This window comes from Heptranchias perlo, chromosome 14, assembly GCF_035084215.1.
Source record: "Heptranchias perlo isolate sHepPer1 chromosome 14, sHepPer1.hap1, whole genome shotgun sequence".
In the NCBI taxonomy this organism is placed as follows: Eukaryota; Metazoa; Chordata; class Chondrichthyes; order Hexanchiformes; family Hexanchidae; genus Heptranchias; species Heptranchias perlo.
Genome location: NC_090338.1, coordinates 46324390 through 46348999, shown reverse-complemented (window position 1 = coordinate 46348999; position 24610 = coordinate 46324390). Strand labels below are relative to the sequence as shown.

At 39.5% G+C, this 24610-nt stretch overlaps 1 protein-coding gene across 3 annotated transcripts in view; it reads left to right on the top strand.

Annotated features, from left to right (window-relative positions):
* Positions 1-406: 406 nt before the first annotated feature.
* The window catches only part of csnk1a1 (casein kinase 1, alpha 1), a 54885-nt gene continuing 30681 nt past the window's right edge, over positions 407-24610 (top strand). The window contains exons 1-5 of one of the 3 annotated variants that reach the window (XM_067996391.1): positions 407-723; positions 946-1052; positions 11586-11712; positions 14129-14227; positions 19847-19930. In XM_067996391.1, coding sequence (XP_067852492.1) covers positions 601-723; positions 946-1052; positions 11586-11712; positions 14129-14227; positions 19847-19930 — 540 coding nt within the window. In that variant the 5' untranslated portion in view covers positions 407-600. The remainder of the gene's footprint in view (positions 724-945; positions 1053-11585; positions 11713-14128; positions 14228-19846; positions 19931-24610) is intronic. The other 2 variants (XM_067996390.1, XM_067996392.1) reach the window with 2 other exon arrangements.

The window sequence follows — 24610 nt, the reverse complement described above, 5'->3', positions numbered from 1 at the left end:
GCATTGGAACAGTGGAGTCTGGAGGTAGCAAAAGCATGGATGGGGGGGGGGGGGTTTCAGCAGCAGATGGGCTGAGGCAGGGCGATGTTCCCAACTAAAATAAAGAACACTTTTGTTTCCCCCCACCCACCCACCCACCCCATGAAGTCAGTAACCCCTTTTTTAAAAAGATGAGGAGCATCAAAAAAAATACCAAGAAAAGAAAAAAAAATTATCCCACGGTATCATGGGAGTTATAGTCTCCCCTTTATTGCGCGCCGGACTACAAATCCCACAATTCAATGTGACCCGCCCCCAAAGTCACAGCGTCTCGTCATGACCCGGGGCGGGTCATATCACCATGGCGATGAGCGCGAGAACGAGATGATGATTGTGTGAAAAAAATCCGATGACGTAGGTTTCCCCCCCCACAAGCCTTTGCAAAGAAAAAAAAAAGAACTTGACGGTGATAAGATGGAGCATTAGGGAGAGTCAGCGCTCGGGGGGAAAAGCAGGAAACGGAGCGGAATAAGAATTCAAAAGAGAAAAGTGACACAACTCGGTGGCTTCTATATGTTCGCGTCCCGCCTGTCCTTGTGCTGAGAGAAAATAACGACGAGGATGGCCAGCGCCAGTGGTTCGAAAGCGGAATTTATCGTCGGTGGAAAATACAAACTGGTCAGAAAAATCGGCAGCGGCTCGTTTGGAGATATCTATCTGGCGATTAACATCACCAACGGGGAGGTGAGTGTCGACGGACCGGGGAGGAGGAGGAGGAGGAGGAGGGGGGGGAAGGAGAGGACGGGAGAAAAGGTGTCGAAGCGGGCGATTCCGCCCTTTTTTTACCGCTAATAACGGCTGTCGTTGTCTTTCACCGACTGACGAGGTTTTTTTTCTCTCTTTCCCCTTCCCCCCCCCTCCTCATCCCTCCTTTTTTTTTGTGCTCGTTTTTCATAACGTTTCTAGGAGGTGGCAGTGAAATTGGAATCACAGAAAGCGAGGCATCCTCAGCTTCTCTATGAGAGCAAACTGTACAAGATCTTACAGGGAGGAGTCGGCATTCCTCACATCCGGTATGTTATTGATAAACTTTTTTTGTGGTGTGTTGTGTATTTTTTTATGTAACAATTGACCTTTTCCGCGTTTGTGCGGTAGGCGACTGCTTTCTCTTTCTCTCTTCACTCACCCCCCCCACCCCCCCCCCCTCTCCCTCGCTCGCCCTCCACCTCCTCCTCAGCTGAATCAAAAGGCCGGTGAGAAGCGTGTGACGGAAAGATACCCGTCTCTCTTATATAATCTTACTGTTTCTCTCATTTAAAAAAAAACTGCTAATATAATTGGCAATGTATTCGTGTATGAATATCCCAGTTTTAAATAAAGATTGTAAAGTTCGTCCCAGCGATCACTTTTGTCAGTCACTTTGTGGCCTACCGACGTTGTCTTTTTCTGCGCTACAATTTTTCCCCACTCTGTCGTCAGCACCCCATGCTTTTGAAAATCAATTCATAGACATGATTTTTTCAAAATTAAAACCTTCAGAACGCAGTTTTTATTGTGCTCAGACATACAGTACGGCTGGCTGCGTGGAATGGCTGCTCTTTTGTTGTGTTTTGTACGGACATGTCATAAAATGGCGGATCGACGTGATTAGGAGCAAGTTTCATCCTACAGGATTTATATATTTCTTTATGGTGGCCCCGGTTGTTCTGTATATTTCCGACAGTCAGCATGCTTGCTTATAATCAATATAAGCTAAGTTCTAGAAAGAAAAGAGGCTCTTGTTGATTATCTTGAAGCAACTCATTTTTGCACACTACAACTTTCTGACTAAGTTTAGGGGACTAAGGTAGCAACTTGGTCTCACCTGTGATTCATTTATTTAAGAACAATGAAGCTCCTGTGCACGTTTTGGTCAACAAATGAGGTAAGAGACTGTATCAAGCTAAAAGAAAATACTTACAAAATTGCAAGGAAAAGTGGAAATCCAGTGGACTAGGAGAGCTATAAAAAGCAACAAAGGGATACAAAGAAAGTAATGTGGGTGCAAAAAGGAAAAATGAAGAAAATATTTTAAGGGATATCAATGCTAACTCAGTTTTTATAAATGTGTTGAGAAAGATACAGGCAACCTATAATGGACAATAACAATGACAGACTTATTAAATAAGTATTTTGTATTTGTTTTCACAGTTGAGGAAGATGACCAAATACCAGTGGTACAAAGGGAACCTAAGAAAAAGTCAAAGGGAGGAACTTCATGGATCTAATGTTTTTTTAAAAATAGAGAAAATAATGGGATTTAAGATGGCTTCTACCCCATAGTAATCAAAGAAATAGGAAGAGAAGCTGCAGATGTGTTGGTCATAATTTTCTAAAGCTCTAGATTCAGGAATTTGCCTTTGCATTGGAAAATTGCTCCATTATTTGAGGGAGGGAGGCAGACCAGATAACTCATAGGCATGTCCGTTCAACGTCAGTTGGAAACTTATTGGATTCTTTTATCGGAGACAATGACTGAGCACTTGGACAAATATGAGCAGATCAGTCAGCATAGCATGGGTTTGTGAAGGGTAAATTATGTCTGACTAATCTAGTCAAATTTTTTGAGGTAGCTAGCATGGTGAATGTTGTGTATATGGACTTCCAGAAGGCTTTTAATAAGGTTCCATACAAGAGATGAGAGCTCACAGAATTGACGCTGGGTGGAAAGGCTGCCTCCTGTGCTGTACCTACTATTATGCTATGATGTGGAGATGCCGGTGATGGACTGGGGTTGACAATTGTAAACAATTTTACAACACCAAGTTATAGTCCAACAATTTTATTTTTAATCCCACAAGCTTTCGGAGGCTTCCTCCTTCGTCAGGTGAACGGTTCACCTGACGAAGGAGGAAGCCTCCGAAAGCTTGTGGGATTAAAAATAAAATTGTTGGACTATAACTTGGTGTTGTAAAATTGTTTACTACTATTATGCTAACCTTGTAGCATGGATTAGTAATTGGTTGGGAGGTAGGAGACAGAGTAGGGATAAAGGGAGTGTTCTTTAATTGGCAGGATGTAAAAAGTGATGTTCCCCAGGGATTTGTATCTTGAGTTAAGCATTAGTGTTGTATATCCAAGTTAGCAGATGAGACTAAGTTAGGAGACACAGTAAGTTGTGTAGGAGGGAGCAGAAGTTACAAAAGGACATAGACTTGAGTGAGTAGATAAAACTATGGCAGATGGCGTTTAGGTCATCCACTTTGGATTTGAGAAAGTCAATTGGAATGTTTTCTTAATGGGGAGAGTTTAAAAGCTGTGGAGGAGCAAAGGGATTTAGGTGTCAATGTATGCACATAACTAAAAGCTAGTGCACAGGTAGAAAATGTAATCAAAAGCAAAATGGAATGTTAGCTTTTATCTCAAGGGCATTAGAATATAAAAGTGAGGAGGTGATGCTTCAGTTGTGCAGTGTCTTTCTGTCACCATTTTTTTATTCGTTCACGGGATGTGGGCGTCGCTGGCGAGGCCAGCATTTATTGTCCATCCCTAATCTGGAGTACTGTGTTCAGCTTTGGGCACCCAACCATAGGAAATATATATTGGCCTTCAAAGGGGTGCAGTGTGGATACACTGGAGCCTGAAGGGTTAAGTTTTGAGGCCAGGTTGCATAAACTGTAATCCCCTGGTGGGAGAATCCAGAACAAGGAGCATAATCTAAAAATTAAAGCGAAACCAGGAAGCCTTTTTCCACACAAAGGATAGTGGAAATCTAGAGCTCTTTCTCTTTTCCTCCTTCCCCCGGCCCCCACAAATGAAATCTCTAGATCCTGGGTCAATTGAAATTTTCAAGCGTGAGATTGATAGATTTTTGTTAGGTAAGGATATCAAGGAATATGGAGCAAAAATGGGTAAATGGAGTTGAGATACGGATCAGCTATGATCTAATTGAATGACTGAACAGGCTTGAGGGGCTGGATGGTCTACTCCTGTTCCTATGTTTTTCTTATTCCTATGCAGTAATGCAGACTAACCTTGTCTGGGATAAAAGGTTTGGGGATTCTTTTATTATAGGGTTCTAAGAATATGGAACAATTGTAGCTACTGTACAAGTGCTTTGCCCAAACTTGTTCAATGAAGGAAGAATTATAATTGAACTGGAAATATTTTGGGTTGCTGTAATATAGCCTGAACAATATTATCTATATTCTGCCTTGCAGTGAGAAATTGGTTAAAATGCTTTAATGAGCGGCTATCTTCTAGTCTTTTTGTCTTAGTGCAATGTCATCCTTACAACATTTGTTGGATCTGAAGAGTGAAGTAATTCACAATTTTATGATGTAAAAGTAGATTTGGGAATCTGCCTGCTGTCTTCCCAAAAATAATTGTTTTCCTGGAGATGTACAGTGTACCATATTTGGATTACACATTATGATGTGAATTACTTTTCTGATGGGGTGAGTGAAGAGACTTGGATGTAGATTGTATTCCTTGCTTGTTTTCAGTTTTGGAGAGGGCTGTGACAGCGCCTATGGATAACGTCCAGTTATGAAATTAAAGGTCCTGAGGTATTGATTTCAGTTGAGACCGCTTGATGGTATTCATTTACATTTACCTGCTCAAAGAAATCCCATTGAGTTTAGGCACCTGAATGTCTTTGGTATTGGTAGGGTCTGCTTGATTGGGGCTGTTATTCAGTGACCTGGTGCTTACTTTAGTCTTCCAGTGAAGCTCCTGATTTCTTGGAGAATTTGCTTTTGATTAGGCTTTGGCTAAAAGTGCACCTTTAAGTCCTGAGTTGATAACTTGGTTTAGGATGATTTGAAGTAAACAGTGGTAGACTACAATAGGTTTATAGGAGGTTATTTAGACCAAAAAATGGCTTTGTCCAAATATGGCTATTAAACAGGTTCAATCACTAATGTGTTAGCTGATATGAAGTGGAATTGTGGAGCCATTTGTAATTTGCCTCTTGGCCATGAGTGAGGGAAAGGGAAAAATCAGCCAGGGTTTCTGTTCTTCATAGCTATCCAGTTGCCTCAGCTAGAATGTTTTATCGTGTTCTCCGTGACCATGCTGCACTCCACCTCTACAACCTCCTTGAGTCCCGACTCAGCCCTTCCCACCCTTTCGAAAAAGATTGGTGACACAGAGCCTTGAGCTGCCTCTGTCCCACAGCTCTGGCACTTTCCCCTAAAACACTTAGCTTCTGTTTTCCTGCTTTCTTTTCTCACCTTTTGAAAGCCTCCTTAAAACCCTTATTTTCAACCAAGCTTTGTTACCATCGTTCCCTTGTTTTTGTTCCTGTTGTGCGTAGTTCAAAACGAGCCTCGTTGAAACAGCTTGAGGTGTAACCATTGGTCTAAATTCTACAGTATAATGGCAATCACTCTTTAAAATCTAAACTTGGACATATTTTCAGGTTCCAACTAGAAGTGCCACTGGTTTCGTGACCATTGTGGAGCTGTTAATGGTCTTAAGATACTACTAGAGCATTTTTATGCAGTGTTCTTGGGCTGGGGGGAAATAGCTTGAAGAAAAAATGTTAGCAGCATTCAATGTCTTACGGGCTGGTTATAGATTAGTCCATTGCTTTTTAACTGTTTTGATGAGAATGGATATTTTGTCTTTAAGTTTATAGCCTAGTGTTGCTTACAGCCACTGTAATGTGGAATAAGTGTTCTGAAAAGAACAAAGCAGTGAGGCCCAGGAATGGGTTGCCGATCAACTTTCTCTGAATTACTCATTGGACCTAAAACTGTAAAAAGCCTATAAAATTCTTTGTAAATTTTAGCGCATAAAAATTGTCTTCATTTCATCTTAAATATCACTTGTATGTAAGCTTTCTGCTTCACACTTCCTGATATAGGCACAATTGACTGAACTAGGAACTTAATGTGTTGAATTGTGGGTACAAATATGTCCTACCACTGTATAGTGCAGTATGTTGAGCTCTGTTGCACTTTGCTGAAACTGTTGCAATTCTGATGCTGCTATAAACCCTTTTTCTTTGGGGACAGGGAATGTAATGCAAGGATATGTCTCTGGTTTGTCTTTTTCAGCGTGGGAAGTTTAAGGGAGCTGCTGCATTTCTGTGCACCTGTAGTTTGAGCCTATTATAGCAGTGAGTGCATAAGCATTTGTTACTTTGCCTATGCGCTCACTGTTATAGGCTCAATCTAGAGGCTGGATAAAGGGAGATGGTACCAGCTGGTTTGAAGAGGAGCTGAACTTTAAACATGGGGAAATAAGGGTACATGTGAAGTACTAAATTATTTAAAACTACTTATCAATTTGAAGAATTGTGCTGTAAAGAAAGAACAAACTTGCATTTATATAGTGTCTTTCATGACCTCTGGATGTCCCAAAGTGCTTTACAGCCAATTAAGCACTTTTGAAATGTGGTCACTGTTGTAATGTAGGAAATGTGGCAACCAATTTGTGCACAGCAGGGTCCCACAAACAGCAATGTGATAATGACCAGATAATTTTTTAAGTTATGTTGGTTGAGGGATAAATATTGGCTAGGACCCCCCCTTCTCCTTTTCGAATAGTGTCATGGGATCTTTTACATCCACCTGAGGGCAGACAGGCCTTGGTATAATGTCTCATCCGAAAGACGGCAACTCTGACAGTGCAAGTCTCTGGAGTGGGGCTTGAACCTCTGACCTCTGAGGCGAGAGTGCTACTGTTGAAGCAAGGCTGACTAGTTATCAGCGTGCATGGTTTAATGCATATTGTAGGAGTGCTGCGATTGTAAAGCTTTATTGCTGCAATAAAATTCTAGTAATCTGTCGAAGCCTATTGAAAGATTAACTGCAAGGGACAAATTAACAATAGTTATAACTTGCAGTACTCTTGACCTGCAAGGTTAAAAAGGTACAAAATCTAATGAATTTCCTTGCCAAATATCCCTTTCTCCCAGAAGACATTGAACCTGCTTGATATATGGTTCCACAGGTGATGGTTATCCTCCCAAATCCCACCTGCCGCCATTTTTAAATTGAATTTTAACCTGAGTGCGGCAGCTAATCCTACCATAGTAAGTATTGCAGTTAACACTACTCTCGGGCAATACAAAGTTTCAGCAGGGATTACTGGATAAGTGAAGGAACCTGACCAATTTTACGTGCTCTAACGAAGGATAGTCGAGTCAGTTGTGCTCATGCCGCTGTCCTGGCTGAGAATAGCCAGCTCTGCATCGATTGAAGCTAGAACTTTCTGTGGCTGTTACTCACTGACTTGAAGCATTGGTGTGGTATGTTAATACAGCATTTTGCAGGAATTTGTAAATCTGATTTTGTTTTCCCTTCTGTGACGAATGAGAAAATAGGGGGTGTATATCAGACTTGTGTATTTCAGAAGCACTTAAGTTTGAGGCCTGATTTCTACAGGCCATTAATAGCTGCTGTTGGTTAAGGATGACTGGATCAAAATTGGGGTTTATCAAATAAATGTTGGGGGATTAAATATTTGGTGTTTGCACCCCAAAATAACGGGGCTGACTTGGAGTAGAGAGATGGTTGTTCGACGTCATGCCAGTGCAATATAGCTATTTGAATATAGTGTTGCAGTGTTCAGTTTCTAAAGCATTGGTTTGTTTTTGTTTTTAGAAGTATGGAACCTTATCAGTAAAAATGCATGAAACTAGTGATGTATTACTTGCCTAGATTTTTGATTTGCTGCTTTTTGCTTTGAGTTGCTGATTAGATTGATGTGTTAGACAACTAGTCTTTTCACAGTTTGAGCCCCATCCAGATGAATTGCTATGTATTGGTGCTATGTCAGGTGGTTTATAAACATTTGAATGTAATGCCATGTAGGTGGGTTGGTGTCATCTGATGAAAGTACTGTAGCAAATCCTTTGCGTTCAAACGGGTTATCAAATGGGATGTAATAAAAGACGGTCATTGAAGGGCGTTTCACTTTTTTTGATTACCCGAGTCTGGGATGGGGATCGTGATGGAAAGCTATTTAGCGTGATCAATTGTAAGTGCTCACAGTGTCACTTTGAAGGGGAAAAGGATGTTTGATCGAATATGTACTTTTTAAATATAACTTCATGTCCCACTGCAGCTGTAGAGCCAGTGCGAAGTGGTTTTTGTTTTGCACTAAGATTGCAATTATTGTAGGTGCAACCTGAATCCGATCTCTGGGCCTGACCTGTCACCAGAATGAAGTAGGGTGAGCGTCCTTGAAGGATTCTCGCTCTGGTTTTGCTTTGATTCAGGGCACGACTCCAGATTGACATTACACAAGGTTAGTGCCGGTAAAAGCCAAAGTGTTTTGCAGCAGAGCTACATTGTATGGTGATGTGGAGATGCCGGTGATGGACTGGGGTTGACAATTGTAAACAATTTTACAACACCAAGTTATAGTCCAGCAATTTTATTTTAAATTCACAAGCTTTCGGAGATTTTCTCCTTCCTCAGGCAAATGTTTCAAGATCTCCTTGAAGCCTACGCATTTATACATATTGAACAATAATAAATGGTGTTTACAGACTGCCCCTGCAACTGCCCGTTGCCAAGGCAATCACCGTGTTCAGACAGAGAGGTGTTACCTGCAGAACCTCCGAATACACATTCAATAAAAAAACAAACAGGGAAAAAAAACAGAGAAAAAAAAACACAGAGAGAGGCAGAAACATCCGGAAGGCAGAGAGAGTCAGCAAATGACCCATTATATTAAAAACAGATAACATTTGTTCGCTGGTGGGGTAACGTGTAGCGTGACATGAACCCAAGATCCCGGTTGAGGCCGTCCTCATGGGTGCGGAACTTGGCTATCAATTTCTGCTCGACGATTTTGCGTTGTCGTGTGTCTCGAAGGCCGCCTTGGAGTACGCTTACCCGAAGGTCGGTGGATGAATGTCCATGACTGCTGAAGTGTTCCCCGACTGGGAGGGAACCCTCCTGTTTGGCGATTGTTGCGCGGTGTCCGTTCATCCGTTGTCGCAGCGTCTGCATGGTCTCGCCAATGTACCATGCTCTGGGGCATCCTTTCCTGCAACGTATGAGGTAGACAACGTTGGCTGAGTCACAGGAGTATGAACCATGCACCTGGTGGGTGGTGTCATCTCGTGTGATGGTGGTATCTGTGTCGATGATCTGGCATGTCTTGCAGAGGTTACCGTGGCAGGGTTGTGTGGCGTCGTGGACGCTGTTCTCTTGAAAGCTAGGTAGTTTGCTGCGAACGATGGTCTGTTTGAGGTTGGGTGGCTGTTTAAAGGCGAGTAGTGGAGGTGTGGGGATGGCCATAGCGAGGTGTTTGTCCTCATTGATGACATGTTGAAGGCTGCGGAGAACATGGCGTAGTTTCTCCGCTCCGGGGAAGTACTGGACGACAAAGGGTACTCTGTTGGTTGCGTCCCGTGTTAGTCTCCTGAGGAGGTCTATGCGATTTTTTGCTGTGGCCCGTCGGAACTGTCGATCGATGAGTCGAGCGTCATATCCCGTTCTTACTAGGGCGTCTTTCAGCGTCTGTAGGTGTCCATCGCGTTCCTCCTCGTCTGAGCAGACCCTGTGTATTCGCAGGGCCTGTCCATAGGGGATGGCCTCTTTGACGTGGTTAGGGTGGAAGCTGGAAAAGTGGAGCATCGTGAGGTTGTCCGTGGGCTTGCGGTAGAGTGAGGTGCTGAGGTGCCCGTCTTTGATGGAGATTCGTGTGTCCAAGAAAGAAACTGATTCTGAGGAGTAGTCCATGGTGAGCTTGATGGTGGGATGGAACTTGTTGATGTTATCGTGTAGTCTCTTTAGTGATTCCTTGCCGTGGGTCCATAGAAAGAAAATGTCGTCGATGTATCTGGTGTATAGTGTTGGTTGGAGGTCTTGTGCAGTGAAGAAGTCCTGCTCGAACTTGTGCATGAAAATGTTGGCGTATTGGGGTGCGAATTTGGTCCCCATGGCTGTTCCGTGTGTTTGGGTAAAGAACTGGTTATCGAAGGTGAAGACATTGTGATCCAGGATGAAGCGGATGAGTTGTAGGATGGCTTCCGGAGATTGGCTGTTGTTGGTGTTGAGTATTGATGCTGTCGCAGCGATGCCGTCATCGTGGGGGATACTGGTGTATAGTGCCGAGACGTCCATCGTGGTGAGAAGTGTTCCTGGTTCAACTGGTCCGTGGGTACTGAGTTTTTGTAGGAAGTCTGTAGTGTCACGACAGAAGCTGGGGGTTCCCTGTACGATGGGTTTCAGGATGCCCTCGATGTATCCAGAGAGGTTCTCACACAGGGTTCCGTTGCCTGATACGATGGGACGTCCGGGTGTGTTGGCTTTGTGTATCTTTGGGAGGCTTCACAAGTCTTCACGATAGTCACCATACATTGTATGGTGACTATCGTGAAGACTTCGGAAACACTCCATTGCTTTGAAATTTCTTCTACAAGAAATTGCATTAGAAATTTTGAACGTGAACTTTAAACTTAGTGTAATTCGTTTTGTGATTCCTCCGTTGTCCTGTTTTGAATTGTAGATTGTTTTCTTCTGCAGCCAAAGTAAACAAGTTGGAGCACCAATGTGTTTTGTGCAGGTTGAAAATCCTTTTAGTAATTACAACTGCAAGGAAATTATTTTGAAAATGTGCTATTTTAACTTTAAACTGGGATTTTCCCTATTGAAGTTTCTAAAATTGGCTTGTTGGGGAAAGGAGTGAGGGGGTTGTCTTCTGATTTGAAATAGTAGTATTAGAGAAGGGAACATTTTTGCACCTAGTCAAGGACTCTGGTCAGATATAGAGTAAACCTGCTTCTGCAGAAAAATGCAGTAACCCCTTGTACGTCAATGATACATTTCTATCTTGCACATCAGCCTTTTAAGTGAGACTCCCAAATTAGGGATGATATTTGTCCTGTGTGCCTATGCCCACTGGAAACTGGATTTAGATGTGAAACATGGCTCACATGGGCCCCTTACTTCTGATTGAAGAGACTTTTGTCCTATCAGTCTGAGCAGGAATTCAGTCCAAGTCCTGTAGATGAAAGCATGCTGTACCACGCAGTCCCCCTTTCCTGCCATTGCTGTTCTTTGAGGTTGCTGCATTAAATTGCATGATGCTGTCTACTTTTAATGAGAACAGTCATTAAAGGCTCACCTTTTTCTAGATTTATATTTACACTAATCAAGAGAGTTAACTTTTTTTATAATGTGGCACTAATTGTACAGAGTTGGCTGACCTTTTTGTTGACTCCATACCCTAGACTGCTTTTCAGCACTGTAGTGGTAAAGACAGACATGCTTTGTCTTACAAGAAGCCAAATTTATATTCCATACACATTTACAAATGCTATATGGCTCTTTAGTTCCATATTAAAATATTGATATCCTTAAGTACTATTTTAACATAATTGGTTTTAGATTCTAAACATGCAAATCCTAATGCCCTACTAGTTCTGAATATCCTGTGATTTCTTTTAGCTCAAATCCTAAATTGAGTACGTGTTGCATTATATTTAATTATCTTCATTGAATACTTATTCTACAGAGTAACATTTTTCTCTGACCATCTGTAATTTTAACAGGCTTGTTTTGAATTCAAACATTTTAAATTGTAGAATTGAAGTGTAAATATTCTGTCATTGCATATAGAGATAAATGCAAGCTAAGGATTTGTGAATTGTTCACTTACAGGTGGTATGGGCAAGAAAAGGATTACAATGTCCTAGTTATGGACTTGCTTGGACCTAGCCTTGAAGATCTGTTTAACTTCTGTTCTCGCAGATTCACGATGAAAACTGTTCTGATGTTAGCTGACCAGGTAAATAATATGCATGCAATAAATCCTTGAGTCATGGATTCATACGTGCCTTGGGTAAAGCTGCTTAACAAGAGAATATACGGTGCTGGGGATGCAGTAGTTTTGACTTGAGTACCTGAGAACCCAAGAAGGTTTGTTGTGATTTGCTATAGTTTGGTTTTAGAAAAAGTAACCCATATGAAGTATGGGAGTATCTTGATATTAAAGTATAATTGTTATTATATTAGAATATGCATGGGAATGGATAGTTTGCCCATACATACTGATTGATTTGAGACATTGGAAACTTCCTGGCAGAAGCATTAAGGTAGCTTTAGCACAATATGTAAAGGTGCAGCTGGCAGAAAATGTAACCTCAAATCTGACCCTGGTAATTTTTGGAGCACAAAGAACTTGATGCACTGCAGTACCAATGGGCATGTCAGGTTTACATTACCCTAGTGGATATTCTGACAAACCTAGCTCAACAAGTGGCGACCAGTTGCATCTTGAATTTCTGTATTAGATAGTACCATCACCTGGAACTTAAGACACGCAGCAGTGTTCCAAAGACTGTTGTGGGCAAATTTTAGGTTGATAAGACTGAACTGCACCCACAGCAGTGAGGAATCCTATCATGTACTTGTTTGTTCCAGAGTAGATGGGATGTGATTTCAGCCCTGGTTTGGTAATAAGAGTAGTCATAGAGAACTTAGTACCCCTGCATTGTAGAGGCAGGTGGACAGTATCAGTCTTTCACCATTTATTGACTGGTCAGAGTTGAGAGCATGTCTCTGCACTGCCTGGAACAGTTTGGTTAATGTTCCTTTTTTAGATGAGAAATTGGGTGCTTGGTCATGGGCTGTGTTACCAATGAGGAAAGTGTTACTTGGTCACAGGTAGTACACTCCTGAAAATGAGGAACTGAGTTGAGGTAGTGAATAACCGTGTTTTTATGACCTGATGTTTGCTTCTTTTGAATAGGTGTTTAGTTTATTAGCTCACTCAATGTGGGTCAATGGAAATCTTATACCCGAAGATTCTTGAAACGTCAAAAGATGCTATTTATACTGAAGATTCTGTTTCTGGTCCAGGAGATTGATGAAAAGCTGACTGATTTGGTCTAGAGACAAATTGGTTATAAGATTGTTGATTGATTAGGCATAAAACTTGCGTTGTGGATTAGCTGCAATAAAAGGCTTATAAAAGTTAGTGTTCATCAATGCTTGTGAGTATGCCTTGGTTTTTGCTGAAGATTTGGTTTTGTTTCCAAATTCCAGAGAATGAGTATTTCCTTCAGTTTTTTTATTTGTAAAATCATTATGAAAGCAATTTGTGCCATAAACCGCATCTAGTGTTTTTTTTCATTTTTATGCAGCTACAGTCTTCTAGTATTGCTTAGAAATTATACATTTGAGTTGATCATTGGTCTCTGCTAGATGCTGTTTTTTATTGCAGAGTACTTTTAAATTAAACTTTATCATAGTTTGTGGCACTGATCTCAGTGGGACTGTGTGGCATTAGACATGGGTTGAGTGAAATGGTAGTACATAAATTCTTAAGTATAATTATTTTGGGCGGGGGGGGGGAAGTGTACTATAACTGCAGGATTTCATATGCTATTTGTTCATTTATTCAGTGGTGCAGTATTCTACATTAGCTTCACAATGAGAATTTGTTTACTGTCTACTAAACTATTCACATGCAAACAGCCCTTTTTTGGCTTGTTCAATGTATACATTGCAAATCATTTAGGTTTTTATAAACTGATGTTTTCATTCCGTCAAGACTTTTTATCAAGAAAGCAATTCATATGCTTTGGCAAATACTTTAATTGATAAACTCATTTTAGATCAGGATTGTGAAATTGTGGTGCATCCACAAAATAATCTGGTGGAGAGAAATAAATATTGCAAGATCTGTCCTGTGTGCGCTTTGCATTACAAAATCATTCCTATAGTTTGGTTTCTTAAATTTTGGGAAATCAGCAAAGTTCTGAGGAAGGGGTGTGTTTGTGTATCTCTGGCAAGAAGTTGAGAAACTGCATTGGAAAAATACAAGCCTAATTAACATTATAGCCTTTTAGTTTTAACATTGGATTTTTAAGCATTAATTTATATGGTTTGTTGCATAATAAAGTACATGTAATTTGGATTGGCAGAGCTTTAAATGGGAAGGCAAAGTACACAAAGAAATGCAATCTCTAAATCTTGCTATTAGACTTTATTCTGATGTTTGACATAAAAGCACTTTTTTCACCTTTTTGATGCATTCATGATTCATGATTCACAGCAAGCTGTATGCTGCTTTTAGTTCCCTCTCTGATATCCAGACGAGTACCAAATAATTTGTGTTGCAAAGTAATAGGACCGTAAATGTGCCTTTTGTGCATGTATGTATATATAAATAGTCTTCACACATTTATTTTGTTTTTCAGATGATCAGCAGAATTGAATATGTGCATACAAAGAATTTTATTCACAGAGATATCAAACCGGACAACTTTCTAATGGGTATTGGACGTCATTGTAATAAGGTTGGTATTCACACTAATGTATTTATCATAACTTGGACAGTTTAGCAGAAATCTAATTTAATGGAAAAGATAGTGAAGTTTCAACAGTTGACTTTTCAGGAAATTTTTTTTTAAGTCTGTTAATAGAAGGGCCACAATAAATGCCGTCACTGTTTAGAAGGGACGTATTTTCAATACCTTAAATACCTGTATTGCAAACAGTGCATTATCCTGATCAAGATGAGTAGAATTTTTATACTTCATTTTTCTTTGACTCCATTTAATTTTGGATCTTTTTTAAAACATAATCCTGAAAATTGCATAGATTTGAGGATGTGTACTTCAAAAATATGATGTATGAAATTTTATCAGAAGTCCTGTCCTGGCCAGTTAAACTAAGGCCCAAAGCATTAGGAAGTTAGTTACATGGCTGTTCTTAAATTAAGGTGTATTTAAGTGGTTTTAATTTTACATGTTAACAACAATAGATCATGTAAAATAAATGAACAGGTCTTTCAACCTCCGCCCCGCCCCCCCCACCATAAATTGTAACATTTTAAAATTGTTTATGTAACAGCATTGGGTTGTCTGGAAAGTAAAACAACTGCAGTTGGATGGGTCACTATCGCTTACTGGTTATTGATACTGGCTTTGTGTTGCTGGCATGTCACATGTTCAGCTATGGCTGAATTTGAATCTGCGGTGGAATTTGAGTTGAGTGCCCCGTTTTTTAAACAAGTGTAAGTAACATAGTAACAGTTTCAAGCAGGAGAAGACCATTGGTCTATCTAGTTCAACCATCCACAGTATTCCCTTGATACATTTCTAATAGCCCTGAATCCCATTTTGCAACCCATTCCACCACCTGTGCCAACATTATGTTCCACATACTAAACCACCCTTTTAGTTTTAAAAAAGAAAGTTCCTTCTTATTTTCCTTTGTTGACTCCTTGTGTTTAAGTTCTGTATATGGCAGAAAAGTGTACTTGGATCTAACTTGTTGAAACATTTCCTAATTTTAAACACCTCTATTGTATCCCCCCTCATTCTTTTTTCAATTGAGGAAAGACCCTGGGAATCCATATTCCCTCAATTCTGGAATCAACCATGTAGCCATTCTCTGTACTCCTTTCAGTGACCGAATGTCCTTTTTGAGAGTCCAAAACTGCAAGCAGTACTCCAGATGTGGTCTCATCAGAGGCAAGAACAGTTTTAATATGACCTCACTGGATTTATGTTATACTCTTTGCGATGCACCCCAACATTATTTGCTATTTTAACAGCCTGGGAACATTGTGCTGATTGTTTTAGTGACCTGTCCATTAAAATCCCAAGATCTCTTCCCTGCCCCGATACTTCAATATGTTCCCATTTAACACAGGATTTGTATCAACTTTTCATCTGCCAAATCTCATGACCTTGCATTTCTGTGTATTAAATCGCATCTGCTATTTCTCCACCCACTGAGCTTGTCAAAGATCCTTTTGAATTTATGAGCATTGATGATCATAATTTGCCTCTGCTTCCAATAAGAGATCACCTGCAAATTTGGACACTTTGGGCTCATTTCCTTTCTCTAAATCATTTATAAAAAATTTAAATCACAGTCTCATCACTGAAACTTGTGGCTGTTCACTGGATATCTGCCCATGCACTACTACACATTGTCTACCACCCACTTGTCAATCTATTTTAATAAATTCCCATCTATCCCATGGGTTTAGACCATATGAAATCCAGGTAGATAAGTAAAAACAGGAGAAAATTAAGCAAACTGTTCATTTATTTCACATGGTTGTTGTGGTTGTTTGCCCCATAGATATTTTAGATAGGTATGTGACTAAAATCAATTTGTGTACAAAAATTCAAGGAGTTAAATGTGTGAATTCTTGTCATTCTTTAAAAATCTGTATATTATGGCACCAGAATAATTAGTGATGTTAATTCCACTTTCATTTCATAAGGAATAAATTTGAGCTTTGTATGTTTGTGTGCTTGATTGAAGTTTGTCATTTTTGAGCTTGAGCAGACAGGCAGCATTGGCAACATTAAGCATGCTGCATTTGAAGGTATATTGGATCTGTTTATAGTGACAGATAACTGGAGCGCCAAACAGCTTTTTAAAAAAAAAATTCGAATGGTTTTTACTAGTCACATTGATAAACATCAGCGAAGCATGTTTTTTTTTACCATTTTAGGTGCTGCTATCCCATTAAAAGTGTTTACCAGAGTCTGCCTGTATGAATGCCAACTTGGGCCTATTAACTTTAATCTTAAAGGAAGATTGTCTGCAAAAAAAATTGCTTTCCCCTTGATAAAAGGCAACATAGTTCTTTATTTCAGTCATACATATTATGCTATTTTAGTAAAAGAAAGCTGCTGCACACCTTTATGGGGACTTTTTCTTGTGTGTAAAGGTGGCATTTAAAAAAAATGATGATGGGGTATTAGATTTCTGGGTATGTTTCATTGTTTTTTTTCTCCTTCTATGACCCCCGCCATCAAAGTGGTAACTTGTCGGGGGTATAGTTCTGTAGATGTTGCAAGTCCTGAAAGGGCTATTTTTCACATGAGCCTGGACAGAATGTGTCAACAGACTAGTCGCATGTGGAGTTTATCATAGTGGGCCCGATTTTATCTTCTTCCAACATCCACATGTGTATTTTCCTTTCCAGAAGGAATTACTGGATAGTGAGCACGAACTGACTTTATGCCCTGCTTAGTCCATGGGTGCTGAGACTAATTGTATTGCCCCATCTGAGATCAATTAACTATGACCAGTGATTGAACCTGGAACTTTCATGGTTTGTATGTCTTAGTACCACACCTGAAAGAAATGTAATTGCTAGCTGAGCTACCGAGCTTTAATCTGTGATTTTATTCATCTTCCTGATCAAAGATTTATTCTATGCATTTTTCTGCACAGTTTCTTGGATAGAAAGCTGTGAGAGAAAGATGCATTGACTTTTTCTTATTGCTTTTGGGAAGTGTATGACTAATGCTCGGTGCGTGTCCCAACAATACAGGTGAAGCTAGCTCCGTCTGGGAATTGCAGGGGCTAATCCGCCACTATGGGACCAGGTGGCTATGCCACCTGTTCTGCCAAATTTAAACTTGGATGAGGGAGGAGGAGAGATGAGCTAAGTTTGGATTGTTTAAATGAAACGTTATTGCTAAAGTCTGTGTGGTGTAAGTTTTTGTCGGCGTTTTATTTTTCATATCTGAAAATTACGTCAAAGATCAAATGGAATTTGTGGCGTTGAACTGTGACTCATTGGTTGCTAGGCTTACCCAGAGCTGGCATTTAAGCAACATTTTAGTTCAGTTTGTTTTTGTAGTATAACTGCATATGGTGTTGAAATTCACCCTAGTAGCAACAATACGAGTATAATTGTAACGTATCTTAAGCAGCAGCTCAGGATAAAAGTTCATATGCTCCAGCAGACAGACTTCCTTTAATAAAGACAATGCTTTTATTAATAAGTAGCAGTCATAAGTAAACTGGCATAATACAGTATGTACTACATGATAGATTACAGTGCATCCCTTATTACTGTTAGAAATAAAAGCTTTTAAGTTTAAAAATCATAAACTGATTCTGTATTCAAGTTCTGTCTGCAGTTCCCTAATTTTTAACTACTTGCATATATTACTGCTACTTCAGTTTGAAATATCCTTCTTGCCTGTTTTTAGGTCAGTTCTGGTTTCTGTGAGCTTTCTCACTGGTAATCATTTTTGTCCAGTTGTAATCTGTTTTTAACGTTAACAAAAATTCTTCCCTGTTATGTTGCTTTGGATAGCATCTTCAAAGATAAACAATTTCTGTGATTCTTCTACCTCAGCTGCTTATGGTTCTTGTAGTTAGTTGAGCCATACACAGTAGCTGGGTTCCTGGTTACCTTCATGCTAAATTAGCTAATCTGAGCTAGGCAGCAGTTAGGAAGCTACAGTTGGCCTCAGCACCCTTGGTTTGAAAGGTGAACGTCAACTAGGGTTCCCACTCCTGATCCCTCCATTGGAATACCTGCATGTACAAACATCAGGTGAGGATGGGATCAGGCTTGATTGAGGTACCCTTTGTGGCTGAATAGCCTGACCTTCCCTTTCTAGATTCGCAAGAGTTACTGGAGGGTGACTGCCTGTGGAGCAGTACTCCAGCTCGAAATCGGTGTCTTTGAAAAGGAAGAGGAAGAAAAGAGCATTTTCAAAGCTCAGGACAAAAAGTGTTTGCATCCTTTTTTATAAGAATATGTAGTGAATGATAAATGTCCATTAATTGAATTTAATGCAAGGCCATATATTGTCATGGTTTGCACTGAAGATTTTGTTCATCTCTGAAGATGAGAATACTGTAAAGAGACAAGTTTGACGTGAGTTTTTCAGGAAACTTATTTTTTAAAATATGCAGAAGTAACAAGTCTTGCTCGTCTACAGGCTTAAAAAAATAGAATGGGAGGATTGGGTGACAAAATTATTCCTGTTTCTCTCAGCAAAAAGAAATTGGAAATGAGCAGAAATAAGCAGAAAGCACTGTAGTCTTGAGTATTGTGTAGACATAATACTGCTAATCAATATTTTGGAGAATTGTATGGAAATAATTGTATTTAAAGAGAGCAGACACAATTCTGTAGGTGTGACTTGTAAATAATGGCATCAGATCTGTGTCTAATTGAGAGGAATTTGTGCCTGTGATTCACTGAAATGCTTATTTCAAAAAATCTTGAATTTAGCATGCCTATCAGCTAATATTAACCATTCTGAATATTTGGAAAAACTATTTTGCCTAAATGCCTTCTACCTCTTCCTTACTGAAGGTCTTGACATTCATTACACAATACTTGGAAAAATTTTCACTTTAATAAAGGTTGCAATGCTATTGTGGCCATGAACTTAGTTAGCATTGTAATCCTTGGAAATTATAAATTCCATAACATTAAACATATTCTCCTGTGTAGCAGCTGTTTACTGTATTTGCAATGCCATTATGAATATTGATAGATCCATATTCTTGAAACGTTGCATTGACAGTAATCTATCCATGTCTCCTTTCAGTAGTTATGCTTTCTGAATTTGGAGATAAACCAGAACAGCAGGATAGCACAAGTTTGATCATACAGAATTGTCTGCAGTACCTGCAGGCTTGTCGTAGGTGCATGACATTGAAGATCATATTTTATCTTCTGACCTTGCCTGGGTGCTTTGTACATTAATAACTTAATTTAAGGCCACGGGACATACTTGACTAAGCTTGCCAAATGTCAGCTAATGTACTAATACAGGCACAGTGCTCAGTATTTTTCTTTAACTGCCACTTGTGCTGTACCTCACCATACAATTTTGCAGATGCAAGCATTTAATCTTGTTCCCCTGCTTATTAAACTTTAGATTTAAATGAGGTATTTTATTCCAATCCTGGAAATCATTGTTTTTCAAAGCTTTTAATGGTTTCTCATTCATTTTGAAAGCACTGGTGGTTTTGCTTTTAATGCTTAATTTAGAACACAAAATTGATAGAGCTGATGTTGGGAAGATGGATGGCATTTGGCTACCCCTTCTTAAAGCCTCCGTGTTGCCTGTCTGCGCTGGCCTTTCTATGTCAGCAATAATGTTCATGCACTGCCACAATCTTCATTTGTTCAGTGTTTAGAATCTCCAGTGGGGAAGAGGAAAAGAAGCATGACTGTTAGTCCTTCTCACGACCCAGCTTTCTCAGGATTAAATCAGGTCTGAAACTGTCTCCTACTCAAGCCACCCCAAAATTCATTTTTCCAATCAGATTTAAGGCCACTACCTATGTTGGCATTATTCAGACATACATGGTAAACATGTGTTTGTTTTCTTGCTTCGAAATTAATTTCTTCTGTTAACTAGTGGATTGACCTTCAAATTCTTTTCCAGCTATGGTGTGGTATTAGAATTGGGCTGAAGTTTCACTATTTATGTATAACTTTTATATCTATGTATCTCTGCACTCGTTTTGTTTTAGCCTTCCTCCCTCAGACTGAATTCTGGCTGGGAGAAAACAAACACGTTTGTTCGACCCCTTTGGCACTGGTACTTTGTGAACCAGCTAGGTAGGAGGTGTGTCCACCTTGAAGTTTGTATTTGTTAGCTTCCCACAGTGAGAACTGGCAAAATGGGGGCAGGTTGGAGTGTTGGCCTTCACTGGGACTCAGACCAGCCACCATGGAGGTGTTGGGTGAGTGCTGCACTACTTAGTCACTATGTTGCCTATAGTGACTTTACATTCCTTCATGGTTCCTGTAATATTTAATTGTGACTGGAATTGGCATCTAAAGCTTAAATGGGGATTATATTTTTCAGTGTTGAAGACTATTGAAGAGAATTGCTTAGAATGGAAAGTTTTCTTCCCTAGACAATACAGTTCTATTGAATGAGTAGTCTTTTATCTTCATTTCCTGTACAGTAATTTTTGAGGGATTAACATGGATGCTTGTGGTGGATGAGCTGTACCAGTACTATCCAGCATAGTTTTAGCACATTTTACAAATGTGCGTGGAGGTTTGGTTTAGATTGTTCATCTTGGTTGTGTTTGGAACAATTAAGGGTGTATGACCTTTTTTAAATAACATTTTGAATAATTGGAAGCTTTGTAAGGCAAGTTCAAAACAAGGATGTGAGGAGCATAGTAAAATTACATAGAACAAGTGAGCTTAAAGCACTATTAATTGTCAGGAAGAAAATGATCACGGTCAAGCAGTGTTATGCACTGTGCTGAACATCAAGCTAATTGTGCATTAGAATCCACATGTTTGTGTGCTTCCAAGCTAACAGTCTGAAGGATTGGTACTTCATTTTTTTCCTGTTCTTTCTGCCTTAATTGAGCTTGTCTAATTGGTATGTGTCTTTAAAATAATTTGATATTTTGGTGTCCTGAAATTTGGGATTGTTCTGCATTTGGATTAAGCAGATGAGAATTTTACAATAAAATGCAGTGTGCAACACAGAATTCTGGTCATAAATACTGGACAAATGCTTTCTATTTAATTTGCCTGGTCAGATGATACTGACTGTGTTTACACTAGCTTATTATCTCAACTGCGGCTTCCTGTGAAAAGAGGAATTGGAAGGCAAGTAAAGTTTGTTCCTATGCATTTCTCCACTGCTTGTTCAGCATGGCAAAAGCAGAGGGATTGGCAGGAACCTTGGAAAGAAAATCAACTTGTTTAATAGCCTATTTATACTATAGGTTAGCCACTGATAAGTAGGCTGTTACGGTAGCATTGAAGTTTAAATAATATGCAGAATGCTGCTTGAGCCTTAATTGCTTGTTGCTTACCTGTAACTAGATAGTTGTCTGGCATTTGATCTCAAAGCTACTTGAAATTATTTGTAGCATTCTAACAGACATTTTATGACTGCACAGGGAAGCCCTTGTGGTATTTGGCAGAATAGACATCTTTAATGGGGCCAAAACAATTTAATTTTGATCATGTTTGGTTTTGTAAATAAAAGGTGGAGAGAAAAAGTGGAGGAAAAAATAAACAAGTGAAATTCATAGTTTACACTTTTTTAAAAAAAGTATACGATCTCCCCTTGGAGTTGAGTAGTAATGCTTCATGATTAGTTACAGCTATAACTGCTCTTAACTTCATTGTCTACTGAACAATTTAATTTCAAATCATCCATCTTTATCACTGTTACCATGTTAAATGGTTGACTTGCCCAAAAGGAAAACTCTTAGCTGCCTAACTAAAATGATATCCAGATGATATTCTTGTATTCTGTGCATCCATCTTTTTAGTACTTTTGTCATAATCCTAGTCAAGCTTTACCAAATAGCAATATGTAGGTTCTGATATATAGGTAAATGGAAGTATTCAGCACTCTAATAAATCGAGCGAATTTTAAAGAAGCAGTAATGCAGACATTAAAGCTTGTACTGGCTGCCTTGACCATTGGAGTGAATTTTCATTCCTGCACAGGGAACTAATTCACAGATTTGGATATTTGAATTTGGCATATGTTGAAGACAGTGGGCTGGATTTTGCTGTGAAAATAAGTGAGGCTAACAGCAAATCGGAGAGCAGCTACTGGCGAGTGCACATTTGCAGTTAAACGCGAAAATCCAGAAGTTGCTATCCGAGATGCGCTGCTCCTCCTTAAGCTGTGTAAGAACAGCATCACTCCGTATGGCTTCTGGCGTTGTAGATGTGGACTAAACTCTGGGCTTGTCTATTCTAGTCTAAGTATCCTTTTAACAGCGTGGTAAGTCTTAATTACTGCCAAACAGCCTCTCTGGTGCTGAAAAGTAACGTATACAAGTGTGGAGTCTCATTTCTTCAGCTTTTAATGTTGGAAATTTTTAAATTTAAATTTGAGAAAATTTTAAACTTTTTTTGTTCTGTCTCTATCACTTTAATCTAATCTTTTTCCAGTTCCACATTTTGCTTTCTGTACCTGATTTGACATTGAATTCACTATTCTAACTTACTCTTCCTGGTTCAGACTCTGCTGCTCATTAATGATTCTTTAATCTGGTTAAGGAGAAACACAGTTGCATACGCTGTTCACACAGGTCCCAGATGCCCTGCAGAGGGTGCCATGATGTTTGGATCTCTAATTTACTGTAACTTGCCGCTCAAAACCCTGTGGGTACGTGCAAGTCTAACAACCGGCTGGCGCTGCTCGTTTGCCACTCACAGCAAAATCCGGCCCATAGTTATTAGTAAATACAACTGAATTTCTGTTCGTTTTAAACCATCCAGATTGCCTGACGGTTGTTTTGGTATTTCAGTGGGGTTGATTGTTTTCAGCTTGTTGATGGCTGTGTCAATTTAATGTGGATGGGTCTTATTTTTGCTAGGAACATAGGAATCAATAATGTATTTTGCTGCAAAATGTCGCCTTTGCATGTTAACACAGCGTTGATAGTATCTGACAATAGCACCTTTTCAGGAGGATCTAGCCTTAATACTCCCCTTTCCTTCATCTGGTTTCAGTGCTTCAAAGCAAGTTGAATGTACCAGTTCTGCAATGGTCTTGGTTTGATGCGTACTTTTCAAGTTGGTTTCTCTTATCTTATTCACCTTTCTCCCACTTCTGACCCCAGTACTTGTTAGTTCAATTCTTTATTACTGATGACCTTAAATTAGACTCTGAAATGTTTAATTGAGGCTCTTGCAATTATAAAGAATCAGTATGAGCTAATGGCAAAGCCTTGGCATTGTATTCCTAACTTGTGGAATACTGGTTGAATCACTGAGTGTTTGCCTATTTTTTGGCTGCATAGCTGGAGTTGATTTGTAATTAGAGAGGATATTCTGTATGACAAGATTGTGGGTAAGTGAACAAAATGGTAGCTAAATTTCTGCTTGCCTAAATTTGCAACTTTGGCCAATATCGGAGTTATTTTTGGCTCTTTACTTGCATTCTAGGATCCTTGGACATTGCTGCGTTTAAGCTTTCAGCTATTTATGATTTTGAGAGAACTGTTCTCTACAGTTGCATAACATTTGATGTCAATTGTTTTGACACTGGTCCTAGTTGGGGAGATAATTTGACCATACGCATTTATACTAACCTTGCCTTGCACATTTCCTGAAATTGAAGTTGCATGTTTAGAAATAAATTTAACGGATAAGCTATGATGCATTTGCTTTAGAGCTGAATGATTTCATTTCAAATATGGTTATAAAGCTATCTTGAAGTAATCCCAGGATAAAGTTTTGAAACTTGTGCTTGCTAAAGCCAAAATGTGTAAATGTTTGTTTCTAGGGTGACTAAGCATAGTTTGGTTTTACTTGAGTAACCTTTGAGAATAATAGAGCTGAGATTGTTTAGTAGACAGGAAGGCAAATGAATACCCTGACTTATCAGTCTCCTTGTTGGCAGATGATAGGCCAGTGGATGATTTTCCAGAAGTTAGCTTTCAGTAGACCCAATAATGCATTGGAAACTGAGTGACCTACAGAGAGTCCTGCAATTGCTCTTATTAGACATTTATTCCGAGTTCCCAACTTATTTTTAATTCTCCTTGCCTCAGTTTAACATCTCGTCCAAAAGATGGCACCTCCAAAGTCCAGCACTCCCTCAGTGAACTGAACTGCCAGCCTAGATTTTGCACTCATCTCTCCAGAAAGAGATTTGATCCCACAACTTCTGACTTGGACAAGAATGATGCTTGTAAATAAGCTATGCCTTCCTTGTTGTAAATCTAATGGCACATGTTCACTGTGTGTATGTTGGGGAATGATTGACTTTATTGCCCAGAACTGAAGACTCTCTCATTCAGTAGTGATAATTGGTAACTTCCACCCTTTAGAAAGAAATACTTGCATTAATATAGTGCCTTTCATGATCTCAGGATGTCTAAAAGCTTTTTACAGCCAATTAAGTACTTTTTTGATGTGTGGTCACTGTTGTAATATAGGAAATGCGGCA